General features: G+C 42.7%; 1 protein-coding gene across 1 annotated transcript in view; it reads left to right on the top strand.

Annotated features, from left to right (window-relative positions):
* Window positions 1-20,244, top strand: part of TMEM184C (transmembrane protein 184C) — a 62,323-nt gene that overhangs the window by 12,797 nt on the left and 29,282 nt on the right. The window contains exons 3-5 of the mRNA XM_030191669.1: window positions 2,549-2,585; window positions 9,630-9,835; window positions 12,318-12,392. Of these exons, the coding sequence (XP_030047529.1) occupies window positions 2,549-2,585; window positions 9,630-9,835; window positions 12,318-12,392 (318 nt within the window). The remainder of the gene's footprint in view (window positions 1-2,548; window positions 2,586-9,629; window positions 9,836-12,317; window positions 12,393-20,244) is intronic.

Here is a 20,244-nt window from a genome sequence, read left to right as displayed (position 1 = left end):
AGATGATTAGGGAGCAGTAGCATGTGCCTGTTTCTCCTATCTGAGCTGAGTTTAGTTCTCTGCTTGTCCCATGTGTGTGTGCGTTTCCCCCATCCATGTGTCTGTCTCTCACTCACACACTTGCTCTCAGAGATCGCCTTTTTTAATTTTCTTTCCAATAAAGGCCTCTTTCCTACAAATTTGGTCTGTTTAATCTGATATCTCCCTATTTTGAATGAGGTGTAATCCTTTCAAAGGCTCAGTTTTCTGGAGCAGTCTATCTAGTCTCAAATGTACATGTACTACCCATGCATTAAAAATATATTTTTTGCTGAGGGAGCATGTTTGGGGGGCAGAGAATGGGTACTTTATGCTCATGAGCACATTGGCATCACTATGGGTACTTTTTGCTCATGAGCACATTGGCATCACTGCATACAAACTGATTAACACAGGATTACTACTACTACTTATCACTTCTATAGCGCTACAAGGCATACGTAGCGCTGTACACCATACATGAAAAGACAGTCCCAGCTCAAAGAGCTCACAATCTAAATAGGACAGACAAACAGAACAACTAAGAGGTAAGGGAATTAAAGAGGTGGAGATAAAAGGGTACAGAGCAAGTGTGTAGTGGTTAGGAGTCAAAAGCAGCGTTAAAGAGGTGGGCTTTTAGCCTGGATTTGAAAACGGCCAAAGGCGGGGCTAGACGTACAGGCTCAGGAAGTTTATTCCAGGCGTGAGGTGCAGTGAGATAAAAGGAACGGAGTCTGGCATTAGCAGTAGAGAAGGGGACGGATGAGAGAGATTTATCCACAGAATGGAGTACCCGAGGGGTGGGGGGGGCTCAGGGAGAGACGAGAGTGAGAGGTACTGGGGAGCGGTAGAGTGAATGCACTTATAGGTCAGTAAGAGAAGTTTGAATTGAATGCGGAAAAGGATAGGGAGCCAGTGCAGTGACTTGAGGATTAGCGTGTGAGCTCCTAACCGCTTACAAAATAAGTGGCGTTATGGGCTCTCACATGCTAATAGAGATTTTAGTGTGTGGCCATTAATTGGGAACATAAACATTTGGCCATTTTACTGCAATGGTAAAATTGGCCTTAGCATGTGGGAAAGACATGTTAAGGGCACTCCAAGGCCGCATTTTAGCGATGCTTTGTAAAAGAGCCCCCAAGTAACTAAACCCAGATGTAAATGTGATTATGGAACTTAAAAATATACTGTTGGCATTACCTTATGCTGTGCAAGGCTCTAAGGCCTCTGGGAGAGCAGCTGTGACATTCTCCCTCCCCTCCCTTCCTAGTCTGATCCCTGGGAGTGTCAGTACAGGATGTTTCAACACCTGTGCTTCGAAGCAATAAAACAAACCAGGAAAAACAATAGAAATAAACCACTGTCTCCATAAACTGTGCCTTTACAGGAACTTCTTGATAAAACCAACCAAATTAGGTCACAGACTGGTGCATGGAAAAAGAAGCTACCATAATGAAGCTACCGGTTTTTAAGAATTGACTGTTATTTTGTTGCAGTGACTGACTAGTTCATACCCTGGCCGTCGACAGGGTCATCACAGACCTTTTGGACAATCGAGCCATTTTAGATTGTTATTTATATGGTTGATATATGTTTCAATAACATTTATATTGTTTACAAAAATTGCATTGTAGGTAATTATGATATATGCATATTTTTTAAGGCTATCCTAAAAACTCAACTGGCTTGTGGTTCCACCAACCCGCTGTCGCCTGCCTTTGCTGGCGGGGGACTCCAACCCCCGCCAGCCGAGGTCCTCTTCTTCTCGCAAAAGGCTTCCTTCTGTTTCTGACGTTCTGCACAGAAGGAAGCCTTTTGCGAGAAGAAGAGGACCTCGGCTGGCGGGGGTTGGGGTCCCCCGCCAGCAAAGGTAGGTGTTGGCGGCGGGAAGGGGGGGGGGTTGAGAGGGTCGGGTGCAGGGGGGAGTCGGCAACGGGGGGCAAAGTCGGCAGCGCCGGGAGGGGGCCTAAAATGTGCCCCCTCACCTCGGGCTCTGGACCCCCTCCTGTTGAAGTCTGGCTACGCCCCTGTCTTTGAGACTAGATTTTAGCTGAGTGGCGGTCATTATCTTTTATCTGATGGCAAGGCAGGATGACAGTCTTTTTAGTGCAGAGAATCCATGTGACATCGCAGGCATGCACTACTACAAGCTTAAGTTAAATTGCAAAAGGGGCTTATGCCCCTCACAACAGCATTCCCATCTGATAACATGATGCGGTTAGCTACACCTCTTGATGTGGCATTAGTACAGCAGATAATGTGGAGCAGTTAACAGCATGTGGTAGATCCTCCAAGTAGCTGGAAAATACTTTTTCCCACCCATTCCATGCCCTCTTTTTTTATTAGGTGGTTAATATGAGAATTACCATATGCAATAGCGGTTAACACCACATCATAACAGCATGGTAAGTATCATATTGGAACAGCTATTGCAGCTCAGTAAATAGGCCCTGAAGAGCTTTGTCGTGCTAAGTGTTCCTGGTGCTTTAAGTGATGCATTAATCATTCTTATTCTTTGTGCTTCAAACAGGATACTGTGGATGGTGCCAATTTACAGTTTAGACAGTGTAAGTGTCCTTTATTTTCTTTTTTTTTTTTTTTTTTCTTTTTTATTTGCTTCTTAATTATTTTGACACACTGCTGAAAAGATACCTGTTTGCACTGTGGTACGGAATCCACTGGAAGGGTTATGTATCCAATATTTTGGCCACTAAAAATGGTGCTTTTTTTTTTTTTTTTTTTTTTTTTTCTTCCTTTTACCCAGTAAATTAAAATGATCAGGACCTAGTCAACAGTACAAAAAAAGAACATTTTGAAATTAGCAGCAAAGGAAAACCTTTGTGTCCACTGCAAAAGTAAAGCTTACAGAGAGCATAAGGAGAAGCCCAACTTAAAGAAGCACTAGCAGAATCAATGTTGGGTAATTCAGTTCGTATTTAAAATTTGTTTTGTGGGGAAAGGAAGTTCTGCTTTTTATTTTATTGGTTTCTACTTCAATTTTTATTGGGTTTTCTAGTACAAAAGCAGTAACACGTTAATAAAAAGAAATATAAGAATATACTCAACTTTAATGTAAATACACCACGAAATAGAGAAGCTAACTAATCCAGAAATGCTGGCATAAAACTAAATTGTTCCATCTGTACAAAGATATTTACCACCTTTCCAACAATTTTAATCCAGATATATAACTACCTCAAGCTGTTAATTTATTAAGTAAACTAGCTGTTAAGCCCGTTAAAACGGGCGAGATTTCCAGCTACCCTCCTCGCCGACGCTCCTTCCCCCCTCCGTGCTGGGCCCCCTGCACTGACCTGACAGCGCCTCTCACCGCCGTGTGAAAGTACTGCAGGCAGCAGCAGATCACTCTGCTGCTGCCTGCAGCGCTTCCACACGGAGGTGAGCGGCGCTGTCAGATCAGTGCAGGGGGCCCGATACGGAGGGGGATGGGAGCGGCGACGGGGATGGGGGGGAGAGTGGAGGTTTGTGCGCGCGATGTTCGCTTCCAGGCTCCAGCAGCAGCGTCCGACAGTCCGACTCCATTTCCCCTCTCTGTTCCGCCCTCTGACGTCATCACGTCTTGACGCAAGGGCGGGTCAGAGAGGGAAGTCGCTACTGCGCATTTGCAGGTGAGTCGGTCACTTGCCATTTATATGTTTGATAGGCCTCTAAATGGGAGAGATCCATATAAATGTATTTTGTACCCTAATAAGAAATCAAAGAAGATTTCCAAGAAAAACGCAAAAAGAAAGTAGCCCCAATAGCAAGTACATGAGATTTCAATTGTAAGAATCACTTCCTCCTACGCTCATAAGACATCTGGAAAAATATTATTTTGTGGTCAAAAAAATAACTAAGGGCTCCTTTTACCGAACTGTGGTAGCGTCCGCGTATGAATTTGCCACTCACCAAGGCCACTTTTATCGCTGTGTGTGAAAGGCAAAAGAAAAAAAAAAGAAAGAAATGGCTATGCGGTAAGTGCACATTTCCGGGGGAGGGAGCCCTTACCACCACCTATTTAGGAGGTGGTAAGAGCTCCTGTGCTAACTGAGCAATACTGATTACTGCCAGATAAGCCCCTGGCACCCCCCCCCCCAAAAAAAAAAAAAATCCATTGTACCAGAAATGGCACACGGTGGGGGTAGCACTACCGCCGGCTTCCACAGTAGGCCAGCAGTAGTGCTGAAATAAAGCGTGGCAAAGTGGCAGGACAGGTACCGCTGCTTTGTAAAAGGGGCCCCCCCTAAGTCTTTTCTGGAATATTGGCCTACATTCTGTATATGGCAACTGAAAATTCCGCGCGGAAAAAAAAGAAATACACCTAGGCGTATTCTCTACAGTATATGCCTAAATTTTATAGAATAGGCTTAAATTTCTGCGTAGTATATAGAATATGCCGAGCACCGGTCCATGCAACTAAATTTAGTCACAGTGAATTACGCCATTAGGCGCGGAGCATGTATATTCTATAACAACACACATAGATTTTAGAAATGCTCGTGACCCGCCTATTCAACTATGGAAGTTAGAATTTATACACACCACATTACAGAATACGCTTAGTGCGTGTAAATTTCTAATTCCAATTAGTGCTGATAATTGCTTGTTAACATCTAGTTATCAGTGATGATTAGCTTGTTAACTAAGTTATGTGCATTGTTATGGAATACACTGATTTCCACATGGAAATCTCAGTGTGATATATAGAATTCCAGGGATCAAGCTTTTAACTCAATTAACTTATCTTTTTTCCTCTAAGAAGGTGACCATTAGAGTAGTTCTACAGGAAATCACATCCTGAAATTTTCTAATAAATCAACTAAATTTAAAATTAGCTGTTTTCTCGCCCTCATGAGCCACTTCAGTTTGCTCACCTTCTGAAGCAACCACTTAATATAAATTTTAAAATAGAAATACTATCATCATTAAGTATTTTGCAAAACATATTTTAGATAATCAGGTAATAAAATCAATGAAGAAAGCAGATCAGTAAGTAAGTAAATAAATCTCGGGCAGAAATGTTTTTTAAACTAAGGCAGTTGCACTTGGTAAGGTCCTATTTTGATCAAAACTGTTTCGCTATGCGGGTGCAGATGTTAACATCTCCTGTAGATTACTGCAACGTATTGTATCTGGGTCTCTCTCCTAAATTAATGAACAAGCTGCAGCTTATTCAGAATACCTCAGCAAGGCTGGTTTATAAACTGAAAAAGTTTGATAATGTTTCATTATATTTGAATCATTCAAATATCATTCTATCCAGTTACAGTTTCCTTCCATAAAAGTGTAAAATAGTTCTCAAATTTTCAACCTCCTGATAGAGATATATCATTTTTTTTTAAATTTGCTTATCTTTGAATAATCTGTACTAAGTGACCTCAGTGACACTCACCATCCACCACCCTCATAAGAATTACATGGAGGTACCATAGAGCGTCAATCATCTTCACCGGTACACTTTTCTTATATTAATTTTTAACTCTTTTAATAATTATTACTTAATTTACTTATCTTTTAAATATTTTCATTAGTCGGACCAAGGGGTTCAAATGCTCGACATGTTTCGCTCGCCACACGAGCTTCCTCAAGGACAACCCCCTATAAGCTTTCTCAGCGCCAGCTCTGCATACATTTCTTTAAGAAATGTATGCAGAGCTGGCACTGAGAAATGTATGCAGAGCTGGCGCTGAGAAAGTTTATCTCTATCAGGAGGTTGAAAATTTCAGAACTATTTTAAACTTTTATGGAAGGAAACTGTAACTGGATAGAATGATATTTGAATGATTTTGATATTGGATCCAGTAGAAATTATTGAAATAATTGTTGCCTAATTTTTGAGCTCATCATATTTGAAAGCATTACATTCGCTCCCAATAGGCCAACAAATTTTGTTGAAATCATTATGTTTATTATTTCACATGTTGCATGGATTGATCTCTGATATAAAGCGACTTACTGCAACTTTCTCTGTTTGGCTTTTCATCTAGATTATGGTCATTTCTCTAATTTTTCAACCTCGTGTAAGGGGTACCCGTTACTTGCGTATTTAATATCTTTATATTCTTTTTCTATAACTTCTTCTTTGTGGAACAGTTTCCAAAAGCACACACACAGAGGGTATGAAGTAAAAGACAAAGTCCAAACCAGCAAAAAGAAATCACTAAGAGCCTTCAAAATTATTATTATTAATGACCCAACACATGCCATGTTTCGGTGCAAAGCTCCTGCATCAGGGGTCAATAGGTTATTCTTGAGCAATTCTGATTTTCAAGATTTGATGCACAAAATGGAGATACCTCCCTGCACGATGCACGCCGAATTTAATTCTCTACTCGCAGTCGGATGCAAAACAGTCCTTCATAATCTGTGCACCAAAACACGGCCCATGTCGGGTCATTAATACAAGATTGGTATTCAAGCTACATTATTAAAAGGATTTGTGTCCCAATTTTGAAGGCTCTTAGTGCTTTCTTTTGCTTTTCATGGAACAGTTTCCCAGCTTGGATTTGATTTCGATTACAGCCCACTTACCTGACTTTTCAAAAAAAGTTTAAAACTTTTTTGCTTGATAAATGAGGTTGAGCTATGGGGTTTAGTATGATTAGATAAAAGTAACAATTGAAATACAATAATACCCAAACGTTTTGTGAACCGTGTTGAACCCGAAAAGGAATATAGTGATATATAATTCTTTTATTGATATTGATGAGTTTTAGGAAAACTAAATTTGCATTTACTTTTCATTCTCAAGCTGTTTTCTACAGCTTCAATAACGACTCATCATATCTTTAATCTTCAACTGCTTACATGCTTTTAACGCAAGCTTCTGAAGAACCATAACTTTCCTCCAAGTGTCCCAGTCTAGCTTTGTGATTTTGGAGCTTTCCAACAACAACCTGCTCAGAAAACTTAAGTCTGAGTCGCATAGCCTTATAGCAGAGCATTGGATTTTGATATCGGGGTCCAAATATCTGACAATGGCTGTCAAAATAGTCCGTTCCCCTGAACTGGACTGCAAAGCTAGTCCAATCGGCTTGGGAACTGGAATTTCTGGTTGTCTCAACAAAGAAATAGTATCAGGAACCGGCAAGTCCATTACCTCAGGCAAAGAGGTATCAGCTGGTCGAATCTGTCTGAAGAAGACCCAGGCAAAGGAGGTGGAGTTCTTGCAGTTGGGCTCAGAGGTCTCACTGTTTACAGGGAAATATTTCAACTCCTACTGGAGACTGACCATGTGTAACAACAATGTGTTTTTTCTTTTTGTTTGCACTATGGGAAAACGGAAGATCTTGAAACTTAAATCCCAGATTGGCACTAAAGGGACACATTCCCCTTTTGTCACAACTCATGAGCTGTGCAAGCACGGCCATTCTTTTAAGGATTTAAAGATGCCAATGGGTTGATGATATTACTCAGGGACAGGACCAACTAGCAAACTTCGCTGTCTAGCCTCAAACCAACTCCATTTAACCTCCACTGTTTACTTATAGTGCCACTCTGGTCAGGAAGCTTCTCCAGTTCTGATTTTTATTTCACATCTAAGGAAATGGTAGCTTTTTTTTTTTTTTTAGAAAATTCTCTTCTCAAGTCATTTTTCACAGATTCGGGAGCCTAGGCTGTATTTGGACAGTTTTAGCGCTTTCTATCCTTAGTTTTGTCCAGATCGTTTTATTCCATAAGCATTTTTGGAAGGATTATCCGTATCTGCCAATTTGAAGACCCCTGAGGAAGGCCTTTTTGGAAGGATTATCCGTAAATTTGAAGACCCCTGAGGAAGGCCTTTTTGGCCAAAACACAGACCGTGTAGGGTCCCAATAAATCATTTTGGCTTTCAACATCTGCGATTTCAGTCTGGTCCTTCTGGATATCTTCCGCTTGACTTGTTGTTTCCTCAAGTCATTTGCATCAGGACTCCAAATAAATGCAGAGCCTGCTGTGCTGACCCTTCTTAGAACCTAAAGTAATCAAATCTGATGCACTAGGAAACAGAGAAAATAATGGCAGGTAAAGATTATAGGGCCTGTCCAATCTGTCCATCCATGACAACAACTACTAAGCCGCGCTTTCTCTTCTCCCTTAGAGTTCCTCTATGCTTGTCCCAAACTTTCTTGATACATCCTCGCCTCTACCACCTCTACTTGAAGGCTTATTCCATGCATCCACCACCCTTTCCTTAAAGAGATATTTCCTTAGATTACAGCTGACTCTGTCCCTTTTCACCTTCTTCCTATGCCTCCTCATTCCGGAGCTTCCTTTCAATTGAAGGAGACTTGGTTATTCTGCTTTTATGCCTTGTGCATTTTAAATATCTCTGTCAAATCCCCCCACCCCACCCCCATCCTGCCTTTCTTCTAAACCAGTGCTTCACAGCCTTTATTTTGGGGCATGCTTTGAAGCTTGCTTGATCCTTGGGGCACATCAGAACAAATTTTGTTAGATAATGTACTTCTAGGCTTTTTAATGCTATACATTTTAAAAGCTTAATTAGGTACAGATTTAGGAAAGGAGTATGGGGACCATGACAGGATCAAATGCAAGGTGCTGATTAGCTTCCTTTGATGTCAATGGTTTAGTAAACATTTTGGGTACTAACTTCAGCCTGACAAGTTTATTCAAGAGCCTCCTATGATGAACCATGTCAACAGCTTTGCTGAAATCTAAGTAGATTACATGTAGCGCACGTCCTCGATCCAATTCTGTAGTCACCCAGTCAAATAATTCAATCATATATGTTTGGCACAATTTACTGTTAGTAAATCCATTGTGCTTCGGATCTTGTAACCCAATGATTTCCAGGAAATTCAATGTCTTTGCCTTCAGTGGTGCGTCCATTACTTGTCGAAATGACCGAAGTGAGGTTTACCAGCCTGTAGTTTCCCACTTCTTCTCTGTCACCACTTTTGTGAAGAGGGACTACATCTGCTCTCTTACAATCCCATGGAATCTCTCCCATATTCAAGGATTTATTAAACAAATCTTTAAGAGAACCCACCAGAACCTCTCTAAGCTCCGTAAGTATCCTGGTATGGTTCCCATCCAGTCCCATGGCTTTGTGCACCTACAGATTTTCAAGTTCATAAACACTTGCGTGAACGGTGCTATATTCACTCCATTCTTATATGTACCTTTGACAGCCAATCGTGGTCATTCTCCAGGATTTTCTTCCGTGAACACAGAATAGTAGTATTTGTTTAGCAAATCCGCTTTTTTGGCTCAATCTACACATAGTGGTTAACAGCATCTTTCAGTCTTGCAATTGCATTTTATCTTTCCTCTTTTCACTAATATACCTGAAAATATTCTTGTCTCCCATCCTTACGTTTCTAGCTATTTGTTCTTCTGCTTGTGCTTTTGCCATATGTATATCTCTCTTGGCTTTTTTCAGTTTCATCTGGTATGCACTTTACACTAGTGCAGGCAGTTACACAATTATCTGTAGATTTTCAGAAATGATTTAGAAAAATGCCTTCTTACAGAATCAGCGAAGCCTTCTGCTTTAAATCATAATGATCTGAAAAGAATTAGGAAAGATTTGATTTATATGTGTGAAACAGTTAACAGTAATATTAAGTAAAAATAAGTTCCCCATATGTCATTTATTTCATTGTTAGTGGATATCCTTGAAGTATCCTGGCATCGCAATTTATGTGGATACTTGTCGAGAATGCTATGAAGCCTACGTCATCTACAACTTCATGGTGTTTCTTTCAAACTATCTAACCAATCGATGTCCCAACCTGGTAATAATCCTCGAAGCCAAAGACCAGCAGAAGCATCTGCCACCTCTATGCTGCTGTCCACCATGGGCTATGGGAGAGTAAGTTAGAATGTGTGTTGTGCCGTGTACGTTTTCTCTGTATGAAATCTTTAGTGTAAGGGTCATTTTGAGCAGCTGTAACAATATGAACAAATCGGCTGTTATATTGGTTCAGTTAGTTCAATATTAGTTTAATTTAACTTATTTTCATGTGCCAAAATATGCAAAGCAGATTACGCACTCTTAGAAAATAAAACTAAAATCCATAACTATTAAAAAATATTATTAATAATAATAAACCAGAAATAGTTAACTACTGGTAAAACCACCCTAAGCATGAAGCCTTGCATCCCTTGGGAGCTATGAAATAGCTAAATCTTCATAAAGCAACAAAAATGAACAGTTAATTTAACCAGGAAACATTAAGTAGGCTTCTCCAGTTTTACCGTGATCAGCTGAATAAGAGGAAAAGGATGTTTGGAGTGCACAGGCTCAAGTTTGAAGTGATTCTGGAGTTGCAGCATTAGTAGGGTATTGTGGTCTTTTTCTTTTATTTTTTTCCTATTTTATACAATTTTAAGTGATTAGGTTTAGATTTAAAATGTAATTACCTTTCCAAATCCAAGTTCAAGGCTTGTTAGACAGAGACTTGTTCCTTTTTGTTCTTGCCAGAGCAGTCCAGACCAGTAGGATCTGCCCACCTTCTGGTAGGTGGAGTCAGAGCAGATCTGCTTGCTTTCCCTATATATGGTGGTGGAGCTGGGAAGCTAATAAGCATTGCTTTGTCTCCAGCATTTGGGAGACATTTGCTGGTGCAGCAAAGCCAGAGACGAGGTGGACTGACTTTTGTTCCACACTGTAATCCATGGGGTCGGGGGGGGGGGGGGGGGGGGGAGGAGGAGAGCGGGAGCAGAGTTCACTCCAGAAGTTAATAGGTTGTTCTTGTCCCTCTACCCCTTTCTGCCTAGGCAGGAACCCTTAGGCCTAAGGGCTTCCTGTCTGGGTTTGGGGGGGGGGGGGGTTGTCCATAGAAGCAGAATTCTGGAAAGAGAGATACAGGAAAAAAGGCAGCAGGCACTGTCTAGTGCTGTTGCAGGCCCCAGGAGACCCCAAAGGCAGGAATCTTCTCTTTGAAAGGGGTAGTGAACCATCAGGGTATGTTGGACACCAGGCCAGTTTGGTATGGTGAGTCATCAACAACAGCAAATAAAAATAGCAGTGTGCATGAGTATCTTCCAAACAGTTGTTTGGTTTTCACTCCCAGTTAAGGCTTCAGAGGAGGAGTAGAATGGAGAAGGAAAAATCTCAGCAGCAACAGAAGGTTCCATTGGCTATAACAGACACCAAAATGAATGGATTTTAAAAGGTTGGCTGTGCTGGGGGAGGGGGGACACCAATGTATATTGCTGCAGCTGTGGTTTTTGACAAGTAAACCAGGGTTCAGCATGGCTCATTACATCGAGAGAGAATGCAGAATTCTCCAGAAGACTCCTTCACCATTGCTAGCTGCATGGGGTGCCAGTTATTGTTAAGCGCAGGTCAACGAGCAGTTATATGGATTGTGTGAAGGCTGAGGCATTTCAGTCTAGATGGTACAAGTGTCCACAGGTAATAAAGGCTGCTGAGTGCAATGCTAGGTAAACGCCAGCAATCATCTACTCTGACCCCCTGGTAAAGATAAGTGCTCATTGTGACGAACCAGTACATAAGGGTCAGTGTTCAAAAGAGCCGATCACCAAACAGGAAGTTGTGTCAGAAGGCCAAGAGAGCAGGACAGGTCAGAGGGAAGGCCCGGTACAGGCCGCAGGCAGCTTTTCAGTACTGCCGCAGCTGCAGGGCCGAAGATTTTACTGATAATGGAGAAAGATAAAACTGGATGGGAAGGGGGGAGGTAAGGGAGAGATGCCGGACTATGTGCGGACGGAGAGGGAGACAAGCAGAAGGCAAATCATGATTAAATTTTGTAATCGCGCTTAGTAATTAACACGTTAATCACGGCGTTAACCGCAATTGACGTGCATATGGTAGTAAAAGCTAAGCTTAACTTATGGGCTGGTGATGTCACGGGCTTGGGCATTTGGCGCCCTTTAGCACCAATGCCCTGAACCAGAGCCTCACCTGGTCCATATTTATTAACAGAGGTTATTATAATAAGTTCACTTCATTCTGTATTGAACAGATGATGGGAGCACAGCACTCAAATGTTATTCACATATGTATTAAGTTAGCCTAATAAAAAGTATTACCTATAACTCATTTGATCCGAGTAGACTAACATGGCAGCTGCATAACTTTAGTCAAATCTTTCTTTGTGATTGTTTTGTGACTGTGGGTCAGGTGTATTAAAAGACTTACCATTTTGTTTCTGAGGGAGGGGAAATGATTCATACTTAAGTCACCTATGTACAATTAATCTTTGGGGGCTGTGAAAAAAAAAATCTCACAGTGCAACAAGCTATTGCGCTCACAGGTGTTGAGGAGTCTTGGTAGGTAAGACTCCACATGGCATCAATCTGATGTATTTCTTATTTTTTCTTTCCAGTGTATTGTTGTTTAGATGTAAGCTAGGTGTACTGCAGTACACTGTCGTCAGACCAGTCACCACCATCATTGCTTTGTAAGTATGTCAAGTGAAACTGTCTCTGTTTAATTAAACAAAGAACAATCTATACAAGTTGATTGGTTGGTTGGGGGGGGGGGGGGGTATTTTGTAACCAGTGTAATATGGGGGTCATTTTGTAAAAATTCCTTATGTAAAGCGTGCTTTACACACAGTAAATGGCTTTCATAAAATTGTGTGTTTATAAGATTGTGCCTAGTTACTACTTAACTTACTACTACTACTTAACATTTCTAGAGCGCTACTAGGGTTACGCAGCGCTGTACAAATTAACGAATAAGGACGGTCCCTGCTCAGAAGAGCTTATAATCTAAAGGACGAAATGTCAAGTTGGGGTATATGAGATTTCCTGAGAAGAGATGTAGTGATTAGGTGCCGAAGGCGACATTGAAGAGGTGGGCTTTGAGCAATGATTTGAAGATGGGTAGGGAGGGGGCCTGGCGTATGGGCTCGGGGAGTTTGTTCCAAGCATGGGGAGAGGCGAGGCAGAAGGGGCGAAGCCTAGAGTTGGCGGTGGTGGAGAAGGGTACTGAAAGGAGGGATTTGTCTTGAGAGCGGAGGTTACAGGTAGGGACGTAAGGGGAGATGAGGGTAGAGAGGTAAGGAGGGGCTGCAGATCGAGTGCATTTGTAGGTGAGAAGGAGAAGCTTGAACTGTATTCGGTATCTGATTGGAAGCCAGTGAAGTGACTTGAGGAGAGGGGTGATATGAGTATATCGGTTAAGGCGGAAGATAAGACGTGCGGCAGAGTTCTGAATGGACTGAAGGGGGGATAGATGGCTAAGTGGGAGTACTATGTGATCTGCATGTGGGTGTTCTGGGGGGGGGGCGTAGTTTATCCAGGCCTCAAATAGCATTATGATGTACATACGAATTTATAAATTGGCTTCTATACACTGTGTAGTCCCGTCCCTTGCCCCTGGGGAGGGGAAAACACTTCAGCCCTAGTGGCTGGAATAAGAGAGACAATCAGACTTAGATTTGGCGCAACCAGTAAAAATCTTTATTGGTATTTCTCTAAGCCAATTCAAAATAATTGTTCTCTCTGGAGCAGGTTGTCACCCAGTAGCCAGAAGCACAGACTGAATAACAAAATCTGCTCAGCACAACTTTCTCAGTTATCATATATATACTGTTGTAAGTTTCGTTTCTCCTAAATCATGTGATTTCTCCTAAACTAACTTGTGATCATATATGGATCTTCCTGTAATATTCTGTTATTTTTTTTATATGTATACAAAAATGGCAATTTCCTCCACTCTATCATCCTCTCCTTCTTGTGTTCACATGCACACTTTGTGGCTATTGGCTAATCCCTTATCAGTAAAGCGTGCTCCCAGCATGGAAAACCAGCTAACAAATGAGTAGTATGAAACACCTGGAGGCTTATTTTCAAAGCACTTTGGGAGGCTAAGTTCCATAGGTTTCTGTGGAACTTTGGGAGGCTAAGTGCTTTGAAAATATGCCTCCTGGTGTCCTTCTCTCAGAGCACATATTTCCATTGGAACATCTTGGACTCTGCAGGGTCCTCAGTCTCTCATCACCATCAAGGTTATAACCATGTGTATCTGCTATATATGGGCCGCATAGCCTCATTTCCTCCTGAGTTTCTCCTTGGCATGTGATATGTATTTTCATTTACTAATAAAGCACTCTTGCTTACATTGCAGCTGCAAGGAGAAAGTAAAATTATGCTGATGACAGCAAAAGTAGGAAATCTGAGGGCTAACAGGGGCATCTTAACAGGCCTAGTATAGCAAGGAATATACAACACTTATACCTAGATTGGATGTAAATTTGTGCAAGAGAATTTCTGTGCTATTTAGGTTATATCTTTTATATTTATTTTTATATATAAATGTGAAATTTGTTTAAATATGGACCATTATATGCGGTGTAGATCACTAGGCCAATAGACTCCATTGATATAGGTGGTCCAGCTCACAAAAAAAGAATCCAAAGTATTACTACCCCAATGATAATTCAAACATCTTGTTTAGAATCTGTTTCTGCTTCAGGGATTCTACCCAAAATGATAGAAATCTAGAAATAGAAACGCAGTTTCGCTTTGCCACTGTAAGTTCAACAGAAAAATGACAGCAGTATGTTTTTAAGGATTTATACCACATGATCAAATAAATACATCTGGATTGGGTTTTTACATCTACCAAAGAGAGTTTGCAGGAATTCCTATTTTGGCTGAATTCTTTGGACTTGAACTTTCAGTTTAAGATGGCTTGTGATCTGAATAGTCTTGAATAGTTGGACATAAAACTTCATTAATTTAATTATTTTTATCAAGCAAGTTTAGGAAAATCATGGTTAGAGATGACTATGGTGCTCATTTTCAAAGCATATGGGCATCTCAAAACAGCAAAAAAAAAAAGTCCAAATGGTGATTTTCAAAAAGCAAAAAAATAGGACGTATTTCTTTTCATTTTATCTAAATAGCAAGGGAGCATGTTGGTATGTGTTGGACGGGCACAAAATTAGGACATCTTTCAGCAGTAATGGACCAGGAAGAAACATCCAAGTGAAAAAAGATGGACGTTTAGATTTAGACCCGTTTCAGTCACGTCCAAGTAATAAAAAGGTGCTGTGGTTGATCACCTGACTACTGGAGGGATTAAGGCATGACCCCTCCATAATCCCCCAGTTGATGCCGTCCCCCTGCGACCCCCTTAAGAAGTGAAACCAAAAGGTAATACCACGTGCTGTGACAGTATATTATGGGCATATCCAACAGAGCAGCAACCAGCTCCCAGGAATATCCTAGTGGACTGTACCCAGTGGGACCCAGGTTCAGTTCTTTTTGGATGGAAATTGAGAGCCCTCCAAATACAAAAAACAAAACAAAAACCTACTATACCTTACGTATAGGAGACACCTGCAGGCTTCAAGGCTGTTGTGGTCGCAATATCTCAAAAAAGGTATAGCGGAATTAGAAAAGGCTCAAAGAAGAGTGACCAAAATAATAAAGGCGTGGCACGCCTCTCATTTGAGGAAAGGCTGAAGAGATTAGGACCCTTCGATTTGGCAGATGGGGGGGAGGGATATGATTGACGTCTACAAAATCCTCAGTGGTGTAGAACCGGGTAAAAGTGAATCGATTTGTCACTCTTTCAGAAAGTACAAAGACCAGGGGACACTCAGTGAAATTCCATGCAAATACTTTTAAAACAAATAGGAGGAAATATTTTTTCACTCAAATAGTTAAGCTCTGGAACTCGTTGCTGGAGGATGTAGTGGTGGACTCATTGGTTTGACCCAGTATGGCTATTATAAGAACATAAGCGTTGCCGTACTGGGACAGACCGAAGGTCCATCAAGCCCAGCATCCAGTTTCCAACAGTGGCCAGTCCAAGTTACAAGTACCTGGCAAGATCCCAAAATAATACAATACATTTTATGCTGCTTATCCTAGCAATAAGCAGTGGATTTTCCCCAAGTCCATCTTAATAATGGCTTGTGGACTTTTCTTTTAGGAAATTATCCAAACCTTTTTAAACTCCACAAAGCTAAGTGCTTTTACCACATTCTCTGGCAGTGAATTCCAGAATTTAATTACACGTTGAGTGAAGAAATATTTTCTCTGATTTGTTTTAAATTTACTACTTTGTATCTTCATTACGTGCCTCCTAGTCCTAGTGTTTTTGGAAAGAGAAAACAAGTGATTCACGTATACCCGTTCCACTCCACTCATTATTTTATAGACCTCTATCATATCTCCCCTCAGCCATCTTTTCTCTAAGTTGAAGAGCCCTAGCTGCTTTAGCCTTTCCTCATAGGGAAGTCGTCCAGTCCCCATTATCATTTTTGTCACCCTTCTCTGTACCTTTTTTAATTCCACTATATCTTTTTTTAAGATGCGGTGACCAGAATTACATACAGTATTCAAGGTACAGTTGCACCATGGAGAGTGGTGTACAGGTGAGTACAGTTTGGGGGTTTTGGGATTGTTTTTTTTTTTTTTTTTTTTTTCTGTGCCTGGAGGGCTCACAATACATCATAAAGGAGTTAAGGTGGGATTTGTACCTGGGTGCCATTTGTTAAATTTTAGTACACTGACCACTAGGCTGCCTCTCTGCTCTTCAGACACGTCTGTGTGGCCATTTTTGTACAATTGATATCAGACGGACATTTTTGTGCCTATTTTTTGGTGTTCATATTTTGTTTCAGTTTGGGAACGGGAAATGGGACTTGATATACCGCCTTTCTGTGGTATTTTGCAACTACATTCAAAGTGTTTACATATATTCAGGTACTTATTTTGTACCTGGGGCAATGGAGGGTTAAGTGACTTGCCCACAGTCAGAAGGAGCTGCAGTGGCAATCAAACCCAGTTCCCCAGGATCAAAGTCCGCTGCACTAACCACTAGGCTACTCCTCCACTGTTCATTTTGTATAGTTTCACTTATTTTAAAACGGGAAACCCTGACCTTTTTCTTGTTCAAAAATAGTGCAAGATGGACAGGGTTTTTTGAATGTAATGAGTGGAACGTTAATTCTGACTTGGAAGTTTTGTCGAAAATGCCCCTCTATTTGTGCTATCATAGCCATCACTCAGCCAAATAGTTTTCCCATCGGCCAGTTCTTAAAGTTTAAAGAAGATTGTTCATCTCTGGATGACTTCGGACAACAAACAATATATTGGACAAACAGATTTTGTACAACATGGATATCCTATTTCAGCCACCAAAAAGGCTTATTTTAGAGCCAGATTTGCTCGGTGGTGATTATTGTTGCAATGTAAAAATTGTGAGTAGGAGAATAGATTGACTTTGGGAATGCAATCAAACATATAAATTGCGAGTGACCGTACTCACCCGCAAATGCGCAGTAGAGACTTTCCCTCTCTGTCTCGCCCCCGCGTCAATACGTGATGACGGGGGGGGCGGGGCACAGAGGGAAACTGCGCGAAGGGGAGGGAGGGAACCGCCGAGGTCGCTACCGCTCCCCCCACCGAACCGGAGTCACCGCCGCCCCCCCCCCTCCACCCGGCCCGGGCCCTCTCTTCGCAATTCAACTTACAGCGCCGAAACCGCAGCAGGCAGATCAGCTGAGCTGCCGTCGGCCTTCCTTCCCTGCCTCTGTCCCATCCTCGACGACGTTACGTCACACGAGGGCGGGACACAGGCAGAGAAGGAAGGCCAACGGCAGCTCAGCTGATCTGCCTGCTGTGGTTTTGGCGCTGTAAGTTGAATCGCGAAGAGAGGGCCCAGGCCAGCGACTCCGGGGGGGGGGGGGGGAACGGTAACGGCGACCTCGGGGGGGGGGGGTGGCGGCGGCGACCTGGCGAGGAGGGTAGCTGGAAATCTCGCCCGTTTTAACGGGCATAACGGCTAGTATTCCATAAAGACTATGAGAGTGGCAGCATCTATTCATTACCATTGCCACATACTGATCATATGTAAAGTGTTTGAATGTCCCCTTATTGCTTTCACCAGGGTTCAAAACACCTGTTCTGCACTTGGATTACCATTGGTTAATATCCAACTCCACTTTTGTAATGTACATGACAGGGGCGTATCTGCGTGGGGCCTCAGGGGCCTGGGCCCCCGCAGATTTCGCCCTGGACCCCCCTACCGCTGCCAACCCTCCCCCTCCGTTGCTCGCCTACCTTCGCTGGCGGGGGACCCCAACCCCCGCCAGCCGAGGTCCGCGTCCTCCTGCCGCTGCCGGCTGCCTTTGGTCCTTTCATTTGTCCATTGAAGCTGGCGCCAACGAAAGTTTCTTTTGAGTCTGACGTCGCTGCACGTTGTACGTGCAGGACGTCAGGCTCAGAAAATGTTTCTGAGTCTGACGTCCTGCACGTACAACGTGCAGCGACGTCAGAGTCAAAAGAAACTTTCGTCGGCGCCAGCTTCAATGGACAAGTGAAAGGACCAAAGGCAGCGGCAGGAGGACGCGGACCTCGGCTGGCGGGGGTTGGGGTCCCCCGCCAGCGAAGGTAGGCAAGCAACGGAGGGGGAGGGTTGGAAATGGTAGCAGCTGGGGGGAGGGGGATCGGCAATGGCAGCGGCGGCGGGGGGGGGGGGGCTATAATGTGCCCCCTCACTCTGGCCCTGGCCCCCCCTACCGCCGCAGTTCAGATACGCCCCTGGTACATGATCATGTGCCCTTCATATTATATATGGGAACGCACTTAAAGCTCAGTCAAATTAAGATTAATGGAGCATTGCAGTAGACTAGCTGCCAGAACTACATTGGCTCCATTGGTGGAGCACCACATGAGTTCAACAATTGCAGTGACGAGTGATTTGAATCCTTAATCACAGGGAGCAGTGGTGAATATTTCATTTGAATTTGGCCACCTCTTTGGATTAATTGCAGAAATTAAATGGATTATTATTGGTCTGAAGGATGGGGACACATTTATGATGATGTAGATTGGGTTTTATTGTCGTACTAGTAAAAAAAGGCCCGTTTCTGACACACATGAAACGGGCGCTAGCAATGTTTTTGTCGGAGTGTTCTCCGCGCAATGCCGCCCCCCCCCCCCCCCCCCCCCGCCGCCATCCCACCCTACCGTCTTGTAGTTTTGCTGGCGGGGGACCCGAAATCCCGCCAGCAGAAGTCCTCTGTTGTGTGCTGTGCTGACTCTGACATGATCTTCAGCATTGCTAGCCTGTGCAGGGCGGGGTTCTGTGCGTCTGACGTCCTGCACGTGCAGGACGTCAGACGCACAGAAGCCCTGCCTGCAGAGGCTAGTAATGCTGAAGATCACACCGGAGTCAGAAGACAGGACTTGTTCTTGCGGGGTTTCGGGTTCCCCGGCGGCAAAGCTACGCGTCGGTGGGTGGGTAGGGGTGTGGGGTGGGTGTTGCTTCATCTGCATGTTGTTGCTTTCCTTATTTTGTTGCCTTGTTTTTCATGGGTGGGTTGGTGGAGGGGCGGCGCGGGGGTGGGTGTTGCACCTCCAGTATGTTGGAGCGGGGCTTCTTTTTATTTTGTGGTTTTTCATGGTTGGCTTTGGGGGGAGGTGGGTGTTTGCGATTCGTTCGTTGTCACCCTTAACGTTCTGTGGGCAAAGGTTCTGAAGTCACAGCACAACGTTAAAGGGTTGGTTTGTCGTCATGACGTTTGACGCGAGGGCGGGGCACAAAGTCATAGTGGGATGGCTTCACCACCATGAAGTTACGAACCCTTTATCATTGTGCTCTGTGTTCAGAACCTTTGTCCTCAGAACATTGAGGGTGCGTTTTATTATAGTAGATGGTAAAAATCTTTTTAAAAAAAGAACATGCTGATGCAGTGGCAAAGGGAAGTGCTGAGATGTTGTGGACCATCATTTAGAGTAGAGTCCATGATACAAAAAGTAGATTCCAAATATACCATGTTGGACAGCAGGTGTTTGTTTATTGAGGTACTTAATATACCGCCTTTCAAAACGAAATCAAAGCGATGTACAGCACTATGAGTAAATTAGAACGGAACTTCATAACCAAATAGGACAGAAAAAAAAGAGAGAAGGGGCAGAGGGGTAGGAGACTGGTGATTTGGGAGAAATGAAGCATGAGACATACAGACTAATGTAAGTACATTTATCACTGGGGTAGTAGCGCTTTGTATTTTATAGTAAGTACGGCCAATTTTTCATGTCATGGGTCCATAAGCAGTCTGAAAAAGTTACGTGTTTGAACTTTTGTAACTTTTTGATTTTTTTTAACATAAAATGATGGGGTTTTGGACTGTTTCAAATTGCTTGCTCTAACAGAATTCATTAAAACCTCATTTTCTGGGTTTTTTTTTTCTGAGAGATGGTCACATATTCAACACAAAAAAACAAGTTTGCATTGTGTATATATAAAAATATTAAAAAAATGTTTGTTTGAACTAACTTGTAAAC

This window comes from Microcaecilia unicolor, chromosome 2, assembly GCF_901765095.1.
Source record: "Microcaecilia unicolor chromosome 2, aMicUni1.1, whole genome shotgun sequence".
Classification (NCBI taxonomy): Eukaryota; Metazoa; Chordata; class Amphibia; order Gymnophiona; family Siphonopidae; genus Microcaecilia; species Microcaecilia unicolor.
This window is presented reverse-complemented; position numbering and strand designations above follow the sequence as displayed.